At 39.8% G+C, this 18,322-nt stretch overlaps 1 protein-coding gene across 2 annotated transcripts in view; it reads left to right on the forward strand.

Moving 5' to 3' along the window:
- hpcal1.S (hippocalcin-like 1 S homeolog) overlaps positions 1 to 18,322 on the forward strand; it is an 88,749-nt gene that overhangs the window by 60,525 nt on the left and 9,902 nt on the right. For both annotated transcript variants that reach the window (XM_041565056.1, XM_018265939.2), the window contains one exon: positions 12,374 to 12,776. In XM_041565056.1, coding sequence (XP_041420990.1) covers positions 12,399 to 12,776 — 378 coding nt within the window. In that variant the 5' untranslated portion in view covers positions 12,374 to 12,398. The remainder of the gene's footprint in view (positions 1 to 12,373; positions 12,777 to 18,322) is intronic.

Here is an 18,322-nt window from a genome sequence, read left to right on the forward strand (position 1 = left end):
CAATATCCACTGGCTTATTTCAGCCCTACTCCAGCAGTAGCCTCCTCTCTCTTCCTCGGCGGGTTTCAGCAATGAACCATGAGTCTTTGCAATTTGAGCTGAAATCCGCCAAAGTCTGTTTGCACTGATCGGAAGAGAGAGGAGGCTACTGCCAGCGGTAGGGCTGAAATAAGACAGTGGATTTTGGCTAGGTCATTTCGGCCCATGTGTGGCCCTAGCCTAATTCCATTTCTGTTTAGGAGCTGCACTCTAAACTGCTCTGTTGTAATCAATGGTCTTCGAGCTGAAATCCGCCAAAGTCTGTTCGCACTGATCGGAAGAGAGAGAGGCTACTGCCAGCGGTAGGGCTGAAATAAACCAGTGGATTTCGGCTAGGTAATTTTGGCCCACGTGTGGCCCTAGCCTAATTCCATTTCTGTTTAGGAGCTGCACTCTAAACTGCTCTGCTGTAAACAATGGTCAGACCTAATTATGGCGACTTGGTAAACTTCTGTTGTACTATGGTTGGATACATTTATAATTTATAAACACTGGGCAAATTGGCATCTGGGCAGTAACCCATGGCAACCAATCAAATATTTGCTTTTATTGTTCAGCAGATAGCAGACAAAATGCAGTCACTGATTGATTGCTATAGGTTACTGCCCATGAACCCAGCATTATAAATTATCCCCACTGACCCACTTAAAGGGGAACCAAAATTTGATAAAGAGGCCACATAACACAGAAACCCCTAATATACCCATCACAGTTACCTGTTTCTTTAAAAAGTATGAATAAATGTAATTTTCTATGCTGAAATCCAGCTGTGTAACTGTTCTTCGCTTTCTGCATCATTTGAAATCCTGGCAGGGAAGGAGGGACTAAACACTGATGTTACAAATTGTAACAACTTCTCCTTAGCTTACAGACAGCATGCAGGAACTACATAACCCACAATGCATTGCACTATGATGTTCAGTTCCTTATTGAAATCACATGTGCAGGGAATTGTGGGGTTTGGAGGATGCAGGCTGAGGACAGATGGCTGTTGATACAAAGTAATAGTAGTCAGCCAGCTCAGCAAAGTAGTCAGACAGATCAGCAGGAGAGCAGAGGCTAGGCTTAGAGAACTGTCAGAAACCATTAAAAGTCTGCATATTTATTAAATGATGTATATTGCAAAGTTGCTTGAAATTATGTTTACTTTTCAAAAAGCTCAAGTTATGTTTTTGTGGAGTTCCCGTTTAAACTAGTGTATGGGGTGTGCTACCACCTGCAGATGTTAGGCTACAGTTTCCACCAGCAGATTTTAGCTTTTTGGGTATGAGCTGAGCTATTTGAGGTAAACAGACTTATAGAGATTGGTAAGTGGCACACAAATCCATGCCTGCATAGAAATGTGGCCAGAGAAAAAGCCAAGCCTATACTCGCCTATGCACGTTTCGCAGAATTTTATACTGCCTTTGAGACTAGTGATGGCACAATGAGTAACTGCTAAAATATGTTGCTACCACTACTGCCTACTGCATTTATGTTCACTCCCCAAAACACAGAAGCTTAATGCACTTAGCAGAATAAATGCAATTCCAACTTCATGTTTGGCTATGAAGGTTTTTATTCACCCAGGTCATGAAATACAGTGTCTAGCAGAGATGTTTAAAGCAACTGTGTGAGAAGCTCTGTATTATACTTGTCTGTTATCGTCTGTGTCCTGTGCTTGAATGGCTGCCCCCATGGCTACACAGCAGCTTGTTTATATAAACTATAGTAGTACTTTTCTGTTATCTACTGTGTATCCTGTGCTTGAATGGCTGCCCCCATGGCTACACATCAGCTTGTTTATATAAACTATAGTAGTACTTATCTGTTATCTACTGTGTATCCTGTGCTTGAATGGCTGCCCCCATGGCTACACAGCAGCTTGTTTATGTAAACTATAGTAGTACTTATCTGTTATCTACTGTGTATCCTGTGCTTGAATGGCTGCCCCCATGGCTACACAGCAGCTTGTTTATATAAAATATAGTAGTACTTATCTGTTATCTACTGTATATCCTGTGCTTGAATGGCTGCCCCCATGGCTACACAGCAGCTTGTTTATATAAACTATAGTAGTACTTATCTGTTATCTACTGTGTATCCTGTGCTTGAATGGCTGCCCCCATGGCTACACAGCAGCTTGTTTATATAAACTATAGTAGTACTTATCTATTATCTACTGTGTATCCTGTGCTTGAATGGCTGCCACATGGCTACACAGCAGCTTGTTTATATAAACTATAGTAGTACTTATCTGTTATCTACTGTGTATCCTGTGCTTGAATGGTTGCCCCCATGGCTACACAGCAGCTTGTTTATATAAACTATAGTAGCAAACTCCCCACTTTTACCAGTGCACGGCAACACTACATTATTTATTCATTACATAAAGACATTTTAATTTAAAACATTTTTAAAGGGACTGTTCACCTTTAACTTTTAGTGACATAGACAGTTTTTCGCTAGTTTTTTTAGTGACATATACAGTTTTTCGCTCGTTTAGTTTTTTTTGACTGCTCTCCAGTTCAGAATGTCAGCAGTTATCTGGTTTTTAGGGTCTTGTATTCCTTAGCAACCAGGTAGTGGTTTGAATGATAGATTTGAATATAAATAGGGGAGAGACTTAATAGAAAGTTAAGAAATAAAAAGTAACAATAACTATAAAACTGTAACTCACAGAGCAATCGTTTTTTGGCTGCTGGGGTCAGTGACCCCCATTAAAACAATTGTACATTGTTACAATTGTATGTTTGCGTATCTTAAATTGATATAAATGTATCTAAGTGCAGGTACTGAGTGTTCTAGACTTTCTGCCAAAAAGCCGTTTATTATCTTTTTGGCGTTAGTGCAGGAGAAACTCTGGACTTTTTAATTAAAATCGGGGACTGTGGGTTGAGCTATCAAAATCGCAGAAAAATGGGACAGTTGGGAGGTATGATATCGGCTCAGGTGGCATGGCCCAAAATGTTTAGTATACTCTTTTAATTCTGCATTACAAAATACATGCTTTAAGTCTTAATTAAACCATTCCAGTTCAAATGATTTCTATATTTTTACACCTGATCTGAGCTGTATTGCGACTAGTGATGACACAATGGGTAACTGTGAAAATGTGTTGATACCACAATTACCCGTTGCCTTTAAAATGCAGTACAAAACATCCTTGTTTGAATATAGTGCTAGGTCATGTGATGCTATTTAGGTATATCTTGTTTATTTTCGGGTGGGGGGGTGTCCATGTGCATATAAAAGTGTATATGCGCAGCTGGCTGCTGGTAATGAACTAATGATCATGGAGGGTCTCATTTCCTACATGTGGGTTTTCTGTATTATTGATGCGCAGCTGCTTCTCCGGGCATTGAGCGTTTCTCTGCATCCGCTGAACAGGATGTCAATTTGGCAGAGTTTTTTTCGTCATTAAAAAATTGAAAAGGAAAAAAAGATTTTTTTTTCCTCCCTCCTGTTTCTTAGCAAACTGCGGGGACAAAAAAAAAATGTTCAATTGAGCAAGTAAATTGATTCAGCTCTGTTCCGCGAGTCTGGCAGGCACGTCCTTTGTCGGAACTGTAAACAACTGATTCATTCAGACTTGTCAGTGGATAATTGTAGAGTATTTTCACTACATAATCAAGCAACAATATGCTGCGGCGGGGCATCAAAACATTGTGTATAAATAATGCAGAGGATGTCGCAAGGGAGGAGCGGCCGGGCAAAGCGTCTTTGTTCAAGGACCGGCTTTATTTTTATTTGTTTAAGTAAATATTTAATGGCCCCCAGTAGGAGTATTTTTAATATGTGTAAATAAGGGATATTATTTATTTAACGGGATTCTGTCATGATTTTTATGGTGTAGTTCTTATTTCTAAATGACACTGTTTACACTGCAAATAATTCACTCTACAATATAAAATTTAATTCCTGAACCAGCAAGTGTATTTTTTTTAATTTATAATATCGGTGTGTAGGCGCCATCTCAGGTCATTTTGCCTGGTCATGTGCTTTCAGAAAGAGCCAGCACTTTAGGATGGAATTGCTTTCTGGCAGACTGTTGTTTCTCCTACTCAATGTAACTGAATGTGTTGCAATGGGACCTGGATTTTACTATTGAGTGTTGTTCTTAGATCTACCAGACAGCTGTTATCTTGTGTTAGGGAGCTGTTATCTAGTTATCTTCCCATTGTTCTGTTGTTAGGCTGCTGTGGGGGGGAGGGAGGGGGTGATATCACTCCAACTTGCAGTGCAGCATTAAAGAGTGACTGAAGTTTATCAGAGCACAAGTCACATGACTGGGTGCAGCTGGGAAACTGACAATATGTCTAGCCCCATGTCAGATTTCAAAATTAAATTTAAAAGAATTGGTTACTCTTTTAATAAACAAATTTCAATGCAGAATTCTGCTGGAGCAGCACTATTAACTGATGTCTTTTTAAAAAAAAACGTGTCATTATATTGTTATGTTTTAATGGGGCAATATACCTCTTGTTCAACATAAGGGCAATGAATAGGGCTTGTGCTTAAAAGACCGGCTTTTTGCCTATTGCTTTAATCCTAAAAATCTATTGTTTCATTATGTTGCAAGCTAAACAGGGAAACTGAGACTGCTTCATGTTTGGTCTATGTAAGGAGAAATAGAAACTTGTATACAATCCTGGCACTTACCCTTTTTTGTGACTGTTTCGTTAGCAGGAGTCCATAATGCAGCATATGTGTACCCTGGTATTTTAATTATCTGCTTCAATTTTTCACTTCAATTTCCCTGTTTGAAGTAGAATTTTACATGTACAAACTAGTAGTGATGGGCGAATTCGCGAAACGGCACCGGCGTCTCGTTTTTGGCGCCGACGTCCGTTTTTTTTTTTTTTACGCCGGCATCCATTTTTCTGATGCTGGCAACTTTTTTTTTTGTTTTTGATGCCGGTGAATTTGTGTCTGGCGAATAAATTCGCCCATCACTACAAACTAGGAATGTTACAAATCAAGGATTCAGATCGGAATATGGAGGAATTCCAGCTTTTTTTTTTAACTAACTAAGTTAGTTGCATCCTCAGAAGCCCATTTATCTCATTATTTTCTGGAAACTACTCTGACCAGATCCGCACAAATTTTTTGGATTATTGCCATTCGGACCCCCTTAGTGTTAAGATGAATCAGAACCCTTAAAGTCACAGGATGTTGTAGCACTGGACAACTGAGATAATTTTATGAATTTTTGTCACATTTTAACATGCAATTTTCATTTTGTATTGGGATGGTATTTCACTGAATATTTTGACAGGGTAGCTTCATCCAAAAATAAGGGTAATCAGTGCAATTGCAAATAGGGGGTGGCAGGACAGAATTAGGAGTGTTGGGCATGTTGGGAGGAGGTTGGGTTGTGGAAGAAACCATAGATTTATCTCTGTTTGATGACTGAAACAAGTGGTTGAGTAGAGTTTGGCCACCTTAAAGGAGAGCTAAAGCCTAACTAAAGATGTAGGTAGAAATGTTGTACATAATGTTTTGTGCTTCGGTACCAGCCCAAGGCAACCACAGCCCTTTAGGAGTAAAGATCTGTGTCTCCAAAGATGCCCCAGTAGCTCCCCATCTTCTTTTCTGCTGAATCACTGCACATGCTCTGTGCTGCTGTCACTTACTGAGCTTAGGGACCCACTCACAATATACAGTACACATAGAATAGAAATATCACAATATAAGGCTGATTAGTAATTAATACAGATAATTACTACATGGCAGCACAGAAACCAGTGCAATTAGCATCAGAATTTAATAATCAGCAAACCTGTAGCATCAGCTTATATTACAGGGGAAGCTCATTTTCTGCTGGATAATTAGTGATGAGCCCTAAGCTTAGCTTCTCAACAGCTGCTCAGAGCCCACTGAGCATGTGAGTGTCACAGACACTTTCCAAGATGGTGACCCCCTGTGACAAGTTTGAAGTCCTGGATCATTGCTGCTATTGACAAGCTGAAACTTTAGGCTGGTGCAATAAGTTCTGTATATAAAATATGGCATTTTTAGCCATATCTTTAGAGAACAGATTATATTATTTGTATTTCTAGTGTGAAAACTAAGAGGTCAGGTTTTAAGATCTTCTGCTTGTCACTGAATTCAACAGTTTCCCCTCTCCAGTTTGGAGCAAATCCGGTAGCAAATTTCTGCTGTAGAAGCACATATAACTTCCAGTGTTTGGTGATACCAATTCTGTGGCTTGGACAGTATACCCTGTGGTGGCCTGGTGCAGCAGGCCATGCTGGGGGAACTTAGAGTGATATAGTAAAAAGGCACAAATGTTGCCCAGGTCTAGCAACCTATAGCAACCAATTCATTTTTTTAACTTTTAAACAGCTTACCGATTAATGCTACCTGCTGATTGGTTGTTATGGGATTGTAGACCTGCAGCAAACCATTCTTATTTCATTACCCCTGGAGATTTTAAGCTCTACTGGGCAGTGAAGTGGAAACTATACATACCTCCCAACTGTCCTGTTTTTTAGAGGGACAGTCCCTCTTTTGACAGCTCAACCCGCAGTCCCTCATTTGTACTGGAAAGTACAGTTTTTCTCTGCACTGAACAGACAGAAAAAGAAACAAAGTTTCTAACTTAATTGGCTTTTGGCAGAGAGCCCAGAACAGCCACAGCTGCTTATCAGATACTTTTGTAACAATTTCAAGATAAGGAAATAATAATTGTAACAATATAAGATAACCGGTCCCTTGGAAGAAGTTAGACTCACAGCTTAAAGGGCAATTCACCTTCATTAGCAAAACTGTAATAACTGAAAAAAACACAGAAATATATTCAAACTTTAATAACCTGCCAAATTTTGTAAAATGAACATGGTTATTAGGGGGTGTGACCACAAAAATGGGCGCGGGCAGCAAAATCCCCGCACTACGCGCAACAACTTTTTATCCCTCTTGCTAGAATGAAATCAACATCTTGACTAAGATTTATTTTTTTGTGCTCCAGAATGTTGCCAAGGAAAATTTAATTTTCTACGCTCAGTGTGAAAATCCCTTTAGAGTTCACATGTGGCCTTATCTGACATGCGACCTTCACAGTGTTTGCTGTATTTGCGGAAAAGCGTGATAGCACCTGCCATTATTTGTGCATGACGGGCGTAGAGTACATGCGTGGGCACTTGCAACCGTATTTATGGAGATTTTTCCACACTGTAGAAAACATATGGGTGCGTTTATTCCTGTAATGCCCAGTCTGATCCTTTGGCAAAAAATGGTAATAGTGAGGTCCAAGGTCACTGAGAGAAGAAGCAGAGGATATTGCTGTAGAGCTGCCAGAGAGTGTTAGAGATAGGGGACATGGCAGATCGGTGGGAGGGGAACGTACAGAATCTCCTACCAACACTTCTCTACTTCCAGGCAGGCTCCTGCTTAATTACTGTGTAATGCAGATGTTATTAACTAGATGAGAAATATGTCCGTGCAATATCAATCAGTATGGGATCCGTTATCCGGAAACCTATTATCCAGAAAGCTCCAAATTACGGAAATACCGTCTCCGATAGACGGCATGTTATTCAAATAATACAATTTTTTAAAGGGAGACTCCACACAAACATAACTTAAGCTTTTTGGAAAAGTAAACATAATTTCAAGCAACTTTGCAATATACATCAATTAAAAAATATGCAGACTTTTCATGATTTTTAATGGTTTGGAACAGTTCCCTAAATCTAGCCCCCTGCTTTCTTGTTGATCTGTCTGACTAGTTTGCTGAGCTGTCTGACTACTGTTACTTTGTATCAGCAGCCACCTGTCCTCAGCCTGCATCCTCCAAAACCCACAATTCCCTGCACATGTGATTTCAATAAGTAACAGGACATCACAGTGCAATGCATTGTGGGTTATGTAGTTCCTGCATGCTTGTCTGTAAGGGCAAAGACATACGATCAGATTCAGGGAGATTTAGTCACCTGGCGATTAATCGCCTCATCTTCGGGCAACTAATCTCCCCGAACTGCCTTCCCGCCGGCTAGAATGTATATTGCCAGCGGAATGGTACTCTGAGTGCTTCGTTTTCCGAAGTCGCCCCAAGTTTCCTCCTGAGGTGACTTTGGGGCAATTTCGGAAACAAAGCGCTTCGAGAGCCATCCCTGCTATTTACATTCTAGCCAGCGGGAAGGCAGTTAACGGAGATTAGTCACCCGAAAAAGAGGAGATTTGTTGCTGGGCGACTAATCTCCCCGAATCTGAGCGTGTCTCTGCCCTAAACTGTGGAGAGGTTGTTACAATTTGTAACATCAGTGTTTAGTCTCTCCTTCCCTGCCAGGATTTCAAATGATGCAGAAAGAGAAGAACAGTTACACAGCTGGATTTCAGCATAGACAATGCCATTTATTTATACTTTTTAATGAAATGGGTAACTGTGATGGGTATATTAGGGGTTTCTGTGTTATGTGGCCTCTTTATCAAATTTTGGTTTGGAAGATTGAGTTCCCTTTAAAAATGATTTCCTTTTTCTCTGTAATCATAAAACAGTAGCTTGTACTTGATCCCAACTAAGATATAATTAATCCTTATTGAAAGCAAAACCAGCCTATTGGGTTTATTTAATGTTTATATGATCTCAGACGCTTATAAATATATCTAATGTTCAAATAAATCTTATACCTTTTTAACTGGGATCTTGACTTCGGTGGTCTGTTTGTGGGATCCAGAGTGTGCTGTCGCAAAATATTGACTTATATGATCTTCTAGTAGACTTAAGGTATAAAGACCCCAATTACAGAAAGATCTGTTATCCGGAAAACCACAGGTCTCAATTATTCTGGATAACAGGTCCCATACCTGCACTGTAAAAGAATTTATTTTAAAGCTCCAGAGTTGTGCCTCTAGGTTGGCAGATGCCTTGTCACACAGCTTGATTATCTCTTGGAGGCTATCCCCCACACTGAGCATGTGCAGATGAAGCCACTTCTCACATTTTTTTTATGGAACAGGTAGGGCAAACTGCATACATCACAACTGTCCCGTTTTTCGTGGGAGAATCCTGAATTTGACTGCTCAACCCGCATTCCGAGGTTTGTTACTGAAATGTAACTGAACAACACTCAATAGTAAAAACCCATGTCCCACTGAGACACATTCAGTTACATTGAGAAGGAAAAACAGCAGCCTGCCAGAAAGCATTTCTCTCCTGAAGTGCAGGCACAAGTCACATGACTGGGGGCAGCTGGGAAATTGACAAAATGTCTAGCCCCATGTCAGATTTTAAAATTGAATTTAATATAATCTGTTTTCTCTTTTGAGAAATGGATTTCAGTGCCGAATTCTGCTGGAGCAGCACTATTAACTGATTCATTTTGAAAAAAAATTTTTCCCCATGACAGTATCCCTTTAACCGGAAGAAAGGTGGCAAAGCTATTTGCGAGCCATATGCAAAAAATTGTTCGTAAGGCGAATTTGCAAAAAAAATGGAAAGACGGGCACAGCAGTGCAATATTTTAGCAGTCAGGAAAAAACATGGGCATTGCAACCATTTGTGAATAAATATGTGCTGCGTGAGCTTTATAAATGACTCCCCTGCAACATTAAAGGGCAACTATGACAAAAATGAAAATGTAATACAAGCTTCATCATACTGAAATAAGAAACTTTCTAAATACAATCAATTAATCAATTAAATATTTTTTACTGATTCTGAAATAATCAAGTTTATCTTCACTATTCCTCTCTCTGCATCTGTTTCTCTTCATTCTCTCTTCATGCAGCAGTTGGGTGTCAGATATTCATTGACAGTTAGTATAATATATATCTTATAGGAGGGCTCCTTTCCTAGCAGATGAATTAGAGCTCACTCAAATAACTGACTCCAGTACAAACAAAATCTGCCTTTTGCACAAATTCTGCATGTAGAGAGACAGGATTTCTGGTGATTTTAATACATTTTCTAGGCAAAAGGAGCCCCTATAACATATATTGGATCTAACTGTGAATGAATATCTGACACCCAACTGCTGACTGAAGAGAAACAGATGCTGAGAGAGGAATAGTAAAAATAAACTTGATTATTTCAGAAACAATGCAGAATATTTAATTGATTGTATTTAGAAAGTTTCTTCTTTCAGTATTATATTAAATTTTCATTTTTGCGATAGTTCCCCTTTAATGTTTGATGGGAAAAATTATTTTCTTTACTTTAATTTATTTTCTTGTGACATCTCTGCCTCCGGTGCCGTCTCATTGTCTCCAGTCTCATGTTGGTACTTGTATTTCTGGATGATCCCAGTGTTCCTCAAGGCGTGAAACTGCATTTAGTCCCCGAGTGACTTCATGCTGCGCACTTGTAAGCATTCTCCTGAACCCTGCCTCACCTCTCCGGGACCCAGGATCAGCCGCTGCTTAGTCTCACCTAGTAAGGAGCTTATCTTATCTGAGTGGCATCATTAATCATGTTATTTTATAAAACACCGGACAGCAGGGTCATGAGAAGGATATCTTTTATTATTGGAGAGGAAGATGGTCTCCACCATCAATCATGTTCCTCTATACCTTCTTACTATGTATCTTAGCAAATACAGTAAAAATAATTAGGAGAGGGTGGATATACAGTACCATGAGGGATAAACACCACTGATATTTTAATTTAAAGGGGAAAGGTCAGTCTTTAAAGGAGAACTAAACCCTACAAATGAATAGGGTAAAAATGCCATGTTTTATATACAGAACTTATTGCACCAGCCTAAAGTTTCAGCTTGTCAATAGCAGCAATGATCCAGGACTTCAAACTTGTCACAGGGGGTCAAGTGTCTGTGACACTCACATGCTCAGTGGGCTCTGATTGGCTGTTGAGAAGCTAAGCTTAGGGCTCGTCACTAATTATCCAGCAGAAAATGAGCTTCCCCTGTAATATAAGCTGATGCTACAGGTTTGCTGATTATTAAATTCTGATGCTAATTGCACTGGTTTTTGTGCTGCCATGTAGTAATTATCTTTATTAATTACTAATTATATTGTGACATTTCTATTCTATGTGTACTGTATATTGTGAGTGGGTCCCTAAGCTCAGTCAGTGACAGCAGCACAGAGCATGTGCAGTGAATCAGCAGAAAAGAAGATGGGGAGCTACTGGGGCATCTTTGGAGACACAGATCTTTACTGCTAAAGGGCTGTGGTTGCCTTGGGCTGGTACAGAAGCACAAAACATAATGTACAACATTTCTAGCTACTTCTTTAGTTTAACTTTCCTCGTCCTTTAAATGTGTTTTAAACTAACTGTTGCCCCATGTCCCAGCTGGCAGCATTTACATTGTACATAGAGATCATCATCAAATACTTATGTAGTCGCAGCAACCTACACAAAGCTTTCAAATCATGTACAGGTGTGGGAACGGTTATCCGGAAACCCAGTATCCAGAAAGCTCAGAATTATGGAAAGGCCATCGCCCATAGACTCCATTATATCCAAATAATCCAGATTTTTAAAATGTTTTCCTTTTTCTCCGTAATAATAAAACAGTAGCTTGTACTTGATCCAAACTAAGATATAAGTAATTCTTATTGGAAGCAAAACCAGCCAATTGGGTTTATTTAATGTTAACATGATTTTCTCCTAAGGTATGAAGATCTAAATTAGGGAAAGACCCCTTATCTGGAAAACCCCAGGAGCAACACAAGCATGCAAAAAGTTCCTGGGGTGCCAAATAAGTGCTGTGATTGGCCATTTGGTAGCCCCTATGTGGATTGGTAGTCTACAGGAGACTGTTTGGCAGTACACCTGATTTTTATGCCAACCAAAACTTGCCTCCAAGCCTGGAATTCAAACATAAGCACCAGCTTTGAGGCCACTGGGAGCAACATCCACGGGGTTGGAGAGCAACATGTTACTCAAGAGCCACTGATTGGGGGGATCTAATGGAGCATGGTATTGCACTACTTGGGGTACAGTCAAGTGAACAAGATAATAAATGGCAAAATCCAGAGAAAGGTCATGTCTTGTACATAGAGATACCATAAATATGTGCCACCAAAAGTACTATGCATACAGAGGAACCTCAGTTTTACAGATTGTTTTCCTTCATTTTACATTGTTTTTTTGGGGTCCCACCTATATATTATGCATAATACATTTCTCTGATTTCACATTTTCCTGGATTTTATACCATTTTTTTCTGGTCCCCTGAAAAACATAAAATGTGGGTTCTACTGTATTTCAGAAGGAAAACCTCAGGGTATAGTGACTTTTAAGTGCATGGCCTAGTCCCAGTATAAGACTCCAAACACATGGAATGGAGCTTATTGTAGAACAATAACTCGCACATAACTATCAGGATATATCATTAGTTTGAATATTGAATGGCAGTTGCACTTTTATTAAAATGTACTTTTACAGCTTTCAGGTCTAAATAACCCTCAGAATGGGGAAACAGAACAGTAAGCTGCGGCCTGAGGTGCTACAGGATCTCCGGGAAAACACAGAGTTCACAGACCACGAATTGCAGGAATGGTACAAAGGCTTCCTGAAGGATTGTCCCACCGGGCACTTAACGGTCGAAGAATTCAAAAAGATCTACGCCAACTTTTTCCCGTATGGCGATGCCTCAAAGTTTGCGGAGCACGTGTTCCGTACGTTCGACACTAACGGGGATGGGACAATAGACTTTCGGGAATTTATCATCGCCCTTAGTGTCACCTCCAGGGGGAAGCTGGAGCAGAAGCTGAAATGGGCATTTAGCATGTACGACCTCGACGGCAATGGCTATATCAGCCGCGGGGAGATGCTGGAAATCGTGCAGGTAAGAGGAACGTCATTGTTTTTGAAAAACATTTAGTGGACTGAAGTTATGTGTTTAAAAAAAGAGATTATAGAATTTAACCATGATATTTTAGCCCCCTTATGTAATCGTTTGCTCAGTAGTATCAATAAATACTATTTAAGAGGGTTTGCTTTAAACATACATTTATCTTCCTAGTGACCCATTTGGATAATCATTGTAGGTGGAGCAAGTGGTACCCCTCTATAGAATATATGGAAGCTCAGGAAGTAGGAAGAACTCATTATACACAGCAGATTCATCCTTGTTGCACTGCTAGAATTATTGGAAGCAAAACATCCAATTAGTAGCGTAACTAGAATGCGCCAGGCAGAGAGTGGCTGGGGAAGAGGGTGGGTTTCTTGTTAGCTTCTTGTTAGACCCCATAGTCTGGGCCCTCCTTTTCCCTGGGCCCCCCCCCCTGCGACTGTGGGGTCTGCTTCCTCTATAGTTACGCCACTGTGTCCAATCGATAGTCATCTCCAATAGTGATCCTGTTGGGACTTCTTAAAGGAACAGTTCAGTGTAAAAATAAAAACTGGGTAAATAGGCTGTGCAAAATAAAAAATGTTTCTAATACAGTTAGTTAGGCAAAAATGTAATGTATAAAGACTGGAGTGACTGGATGTGTAACATAATAGCCAGAACACTACTTCCTGCTTCTTAGCTCTTTTGGTTTACACTGACTGGTTACCCTGGTTACCAGGCAGTAACCAATGAGAGACTTGAAGGGGGGCCACATGGGTCATATCTGTTGCTTTTGAATCTGAGCTGAATGCTGAGGATCAATTACAAACTCACTGAACAGTTATGTACCATGTGGCCCCCCTTCAAGTCGTTGACTAACTCAGAGTTAGAGAGCTGAAAAGCAGGAAGTAATGTTCTGGCTATTATGTTACACATCCAGTCACTCCAGTCTTTATACATTACATTTTTGGTTAACTAACTATATTAGATAAATCTTTTCTTTTACCCAGTTTTTATTTTCAAACTGAGTGTTCCTTTAAAAGGACAAATACAGAGGTCCTCTGCACTCAACCCATTATTAATATATTTAAGACATTGAGACATTTTGTGCATACTGCTACTGAAAAATGCCTTACCCTTTAAACAAAACAGGGATTGTTTGTCCATATATTGCAATATATTTAAGCTGGCCAACTACATCAAAGTCAGTAGGACTGGCCAGTAGGACTGACGTAGTTGGCCAGCTTAAATATATTGCAATATATGGACAAACAATCCCTGTTTTGTTTAAAGGGTAAGGCATTTTTCAGTAGCAGTATGCACAAAATGTCTCAATGTCTTAAATATATTGATAATGGGTTGAGTGCAGAGGACTCTTGTATTTGTCTACATGTATTTTGTGGTCACAGCCTCATTGCACCCCCGACCAATGGTTTTAAAAATTAGTGGTGAGCACAACTTTCCCTTGTTTGTTAAACTTCTTAAAAGGAGTCTGTATTGTTCTATTATTGAGTTCCATATAAATGGCACCTTCAGTAATATATATATATATATATATATATATATATATATATATATATATTTTATTTGGCCCAATAGTAGACACATTTCAAACTGTGCCGACAAAAAGGTTGTTGTCGTATTCTCGTTTCCTTTTTGTTAGCAGTAAAATAGGCAACAGTGGATGAAATATTGGTCAAACGCACTTCCTGACTTTCAGCTCGGGTTCATACTTACTATATTTGTACACATGATAGAAAAATGTTCTAGTTCTGCCCCAGCTGCTTCTGGTTCTCCTCTTCATTCCTAATATGTCTCCATAACATGTATGGTGTATTATAGTGTACATATGCCCGCCTGTATACATTGTAATTGTGCCGAGCACCACAGACCATCACAGTGCCGTATTATCAGAATGTGGTCGCTCAGTTTCTGTGCCGTATATACAGCAAATTACTGACTCTGTGAGCCATTGGTGCCCAAAAGGCTGGTGATCGGTAGATTACAGTAGCCCAGCATTGGCACACACAGTTCATTAGCTATCCCTTCTGGGAACTTCTTGTTATTCAACCAATGATTTGGCCAAATGTTTATTATATTTGAATAGAAACCTGTCTGTTCTAATGGAGTCCATTGTCCATAACCAGTGAGATGGCAGATTTAAAGTTGCCCTGCACTGATAAAACTGCTGTGTTTGCTTCAGAAACACTACTATTGTTTATATAAACAAGCTGCTGTGTAGCCTTGGCGCAGACATTCAAAAGAGAAAAGGCTCAGGTTACACAGCAGATAAGCTCTGTAGAACATAATGGTCTTATCTGTTATCCACTATTTAACCTGTGCCATATAGCTTTTTTTCAATTTCCACCATTACTACACGGCAGCTTGTTTATATGAACTATAGTAGTGTTTCTGAAGCAAACACATCAGTTTTACCAGTGCAGGGCAACACTATATGATATTTTCATTGCTTTAAAACACTTTTATTTTTTGGTATTACTGTTCCTTTAAAATTGAAAGAAAACCACACCAATGATTTAAGGTGATCGATTTTAGGGAGCACTCGGGACTAGTGATGAGCGAATCTGATCCATTTCGCTTTGCTGAAAATTTGTGAAACCATGACTAATTTGCAAAATGCATTGAAGTGTATAGGCGACAATTTTTTCTTTTTTGACTGTCGCACAACAATTTTTTAACATTTTTATCTATTGGCGTCTGTGAGCGTCTTTTTTTGCTGCAAAACCTGGGAAAAATTTTTACTCATCACTACTCAGGACCATTACATTTCCCATTGGAAAGACTCCCCCGTGGCCCACACAGTACTTGGTTTGTGCTGCCATCTATTGGTACAATATGATCATTTCCTCAAAGTTTGAACCAAAAGGTACAATATGGGTCTCATTCTGCCCCTCTGTATTACCAGTTCTAGGATTAAGAAATAATAAGTAAATAAATAATAACAAGTAGATTATGTACAGAATATTACCCAGTACCAGAACATTGGTAGCCTGTTAATAGGTGGCCATTGATCATGGAATTTTTTCTTTAGCGTCTGATTCTACATTTTTACATCCCATGATTGTGCGTATTAAAGGGCCACAGGCCCAGCTGTATCTAAAGATACTGGGGGGACACTGGGAGCAACATCCAAGGGGTTGGAGAGTATTAACATGTTGCTTGTAACCTACTGTTGAGTGTAACCTACTCGTCTGTTAGGAACCTTAGTAGCCGTGGGTACACTCGGATGCACAGGGCACCCCTGTGGATTCCGGTGTTCACGACACCCTTTTGGGGCCCCGGGCTTTCTGCTGCAGAACCTACAAGGAGTAGTGCGTAATTAGCAACAAGTCCAAAAATGAGGTAACGAGAAAGAAAATCGTTAGCGGGATGGCACTCGAATCGCTTTGTTTTCCAAAGTCGTCCTAAATTGCCTCACGAGGAAACTTCGGTCGACTTCTGAAAACAAAGCGTTCCAAGTGCCATCCCGCCGGCGATTTTCATTCTAGGCGGAGGGGAGGCAGTTCAGGGAGATTAGTCGCCCCGAAGAAGAGGAGATTTGTCGCCGGCCGACTAATCTCCCCGAATTGCAGCGTGTGTCTCTGCCCTTAGCAGGGATTCCCAACCTTTTTTTACCCATGAGCCACCTTTAATTATAAAAAGAGTTGGGGAGCAACATGAGCATGAAAAAGGTTCCCCGGTGGTTTAAATAAGGGCTTTGATTGGCTATTTAGTAGCCACTATGTCATCCCTATGGACTGCCAGCCAAAAGTGGTCTCTGTTTGGCAGTGCACTTGATTTTTATGCAACCAAAACTTGCCACCAAGCCAGGAATTCAAAAGTAAACACCTGCTTTGAAGCCACTGCGAGCAACATCCAAGGGGTTGGAGAGCATCATGTTGCTCAGGAGCTACTGGTTGGGGATCACAGCTTTAGAGTATGTCTCCGTTCAGTTTAAGAGATGTTCTTGTTTTGGAGAGTTCCATTTATAGTCCTGTTAAAGCTAAAGCTGGTCATATAGGTGCTGATTTAATCACACAAAATGAAGATTTTGAATAGTGTGTGAACTCTGAACAATTGTCCTAAAAATTTTCGTTCCATGCCAATTGTTTTTTTTTTTTAAAAAAAACTTGTTTTTATTCAGAGTCATACAGAACATTTATGTAATCATGACCGGACAATGAGATCTTGTGATGTTCTGTTAACATAACGTATCAAATATGCAGTATCAAGATAACAGTATCAGCTCTAACGACAAGCAGCATATAAGACCCTATTAAGAAGTATGCAAATAGGAGGATAATAACCTGTTTATTAGGTGGCTCCTGGGGGGTTCATGGCTCAACCGTCTTTGTCCTTGTGGCTGGTCACTATCATGTTGGGACAATTCCATGACCAATGGCATTTCTGTCAGTAATGCCGTGTCACACCATGTTGTACACTGAAATGTTTCTACTGTGAGATGTCTAATTTGTTGTGGTAAAGATTCTATGTAAGGGGTCCATAGCTTGAAACATGTTGTGGTGTTTTGTTCTTTGTTAGTCATGGTTTCCAGCCAATCCATGTGAAAGAGAGAGCCTAGTTTCTGTTTTACTAACGTAATGGAAGGGGGATCCTTGTTTAGCCAGAGCTGCAATATTGTCTTCCGAGCAGCTGCTGCCAGTTTTCCAATTAGATTCTTATCTGTTTTTCTTAAAGGAAAACTATACCCCCAAAATAAACACTTAAGCAACAGATAGTTTATATCAAATTGAATGACATGTTAAAGAATCTTACCAAACTGGAATATATATTTACATAAATATTGCCCTTTTACATCTCTTGCCTTGAACCACCATTTCGTGACTCTATCTGTGCTGCCTCAGAGATCACCTGACCAGAAATACTACAACACTAACTGTAACAGGAAGAAGTGAGGAAGCAAAAGGCAGAAGTCTGTCTGTTAATTGGCTCATGTGACCTTACATGTGGTTTGTATGTGTGCACAGTGAATCTTACGATCTCAGGGGGCGGCCCTTATTTTTTAAAATGGCAATTTTCTATTTATGATTACCCAATGGCACATACTACTAAAAAAGTATATTATTATGATAATGGTTCATTTACATGAAGCAGGGTTTTACACATGAGCTGCTTTACTCGGGCACATTTATCAACACTGGGCAAATTTGCCCATGGGCAGTTACCTATAGCAACCAATCAGTGATTAGCTTTTTAAAGCCAGCTGCAAGTAGAACAATGAATGCAGCAATCTGATTGGTTGCTATGGGTTACTGCTCAGGGGTAAATTTGCCCAGAGTTGATAAATGACCCCTAGTATTTTTTAATAGAGACCTACATTGTTTGGGTGTATAGTTTTCCTTTAACTGCGTGTAAGTTGTATCATTGCTAAACATTGCCCATTCTAAATGTGCCTGAAAAGGTATACCAGTTATCTGAGCACCATATTCTGTTACATCCGTCCAAAAGTTTTTAAGTGAGGGGCATGACCATAAAGTATGGATCAAATCTGCTTTGGGTGATTGACATCTGAGGTAGTTGTGAGAGGGCAGATTTCCCAT

The sequence above is a fragment of the Xenopus laevis genome, chromosome 5S (genome assembly GCF_017654675.1).
Source record: "Xenopus laevis strain J_2021 chromosome 5S, Xenopus_laevis_v10.1, whole genome shotgun sequence".
Lineage (NCBI taxonomy): Eukaryota > Metazoa > Chordata > Amphibia > Anura > Pipidae > Xenopus > Xenopus laevis.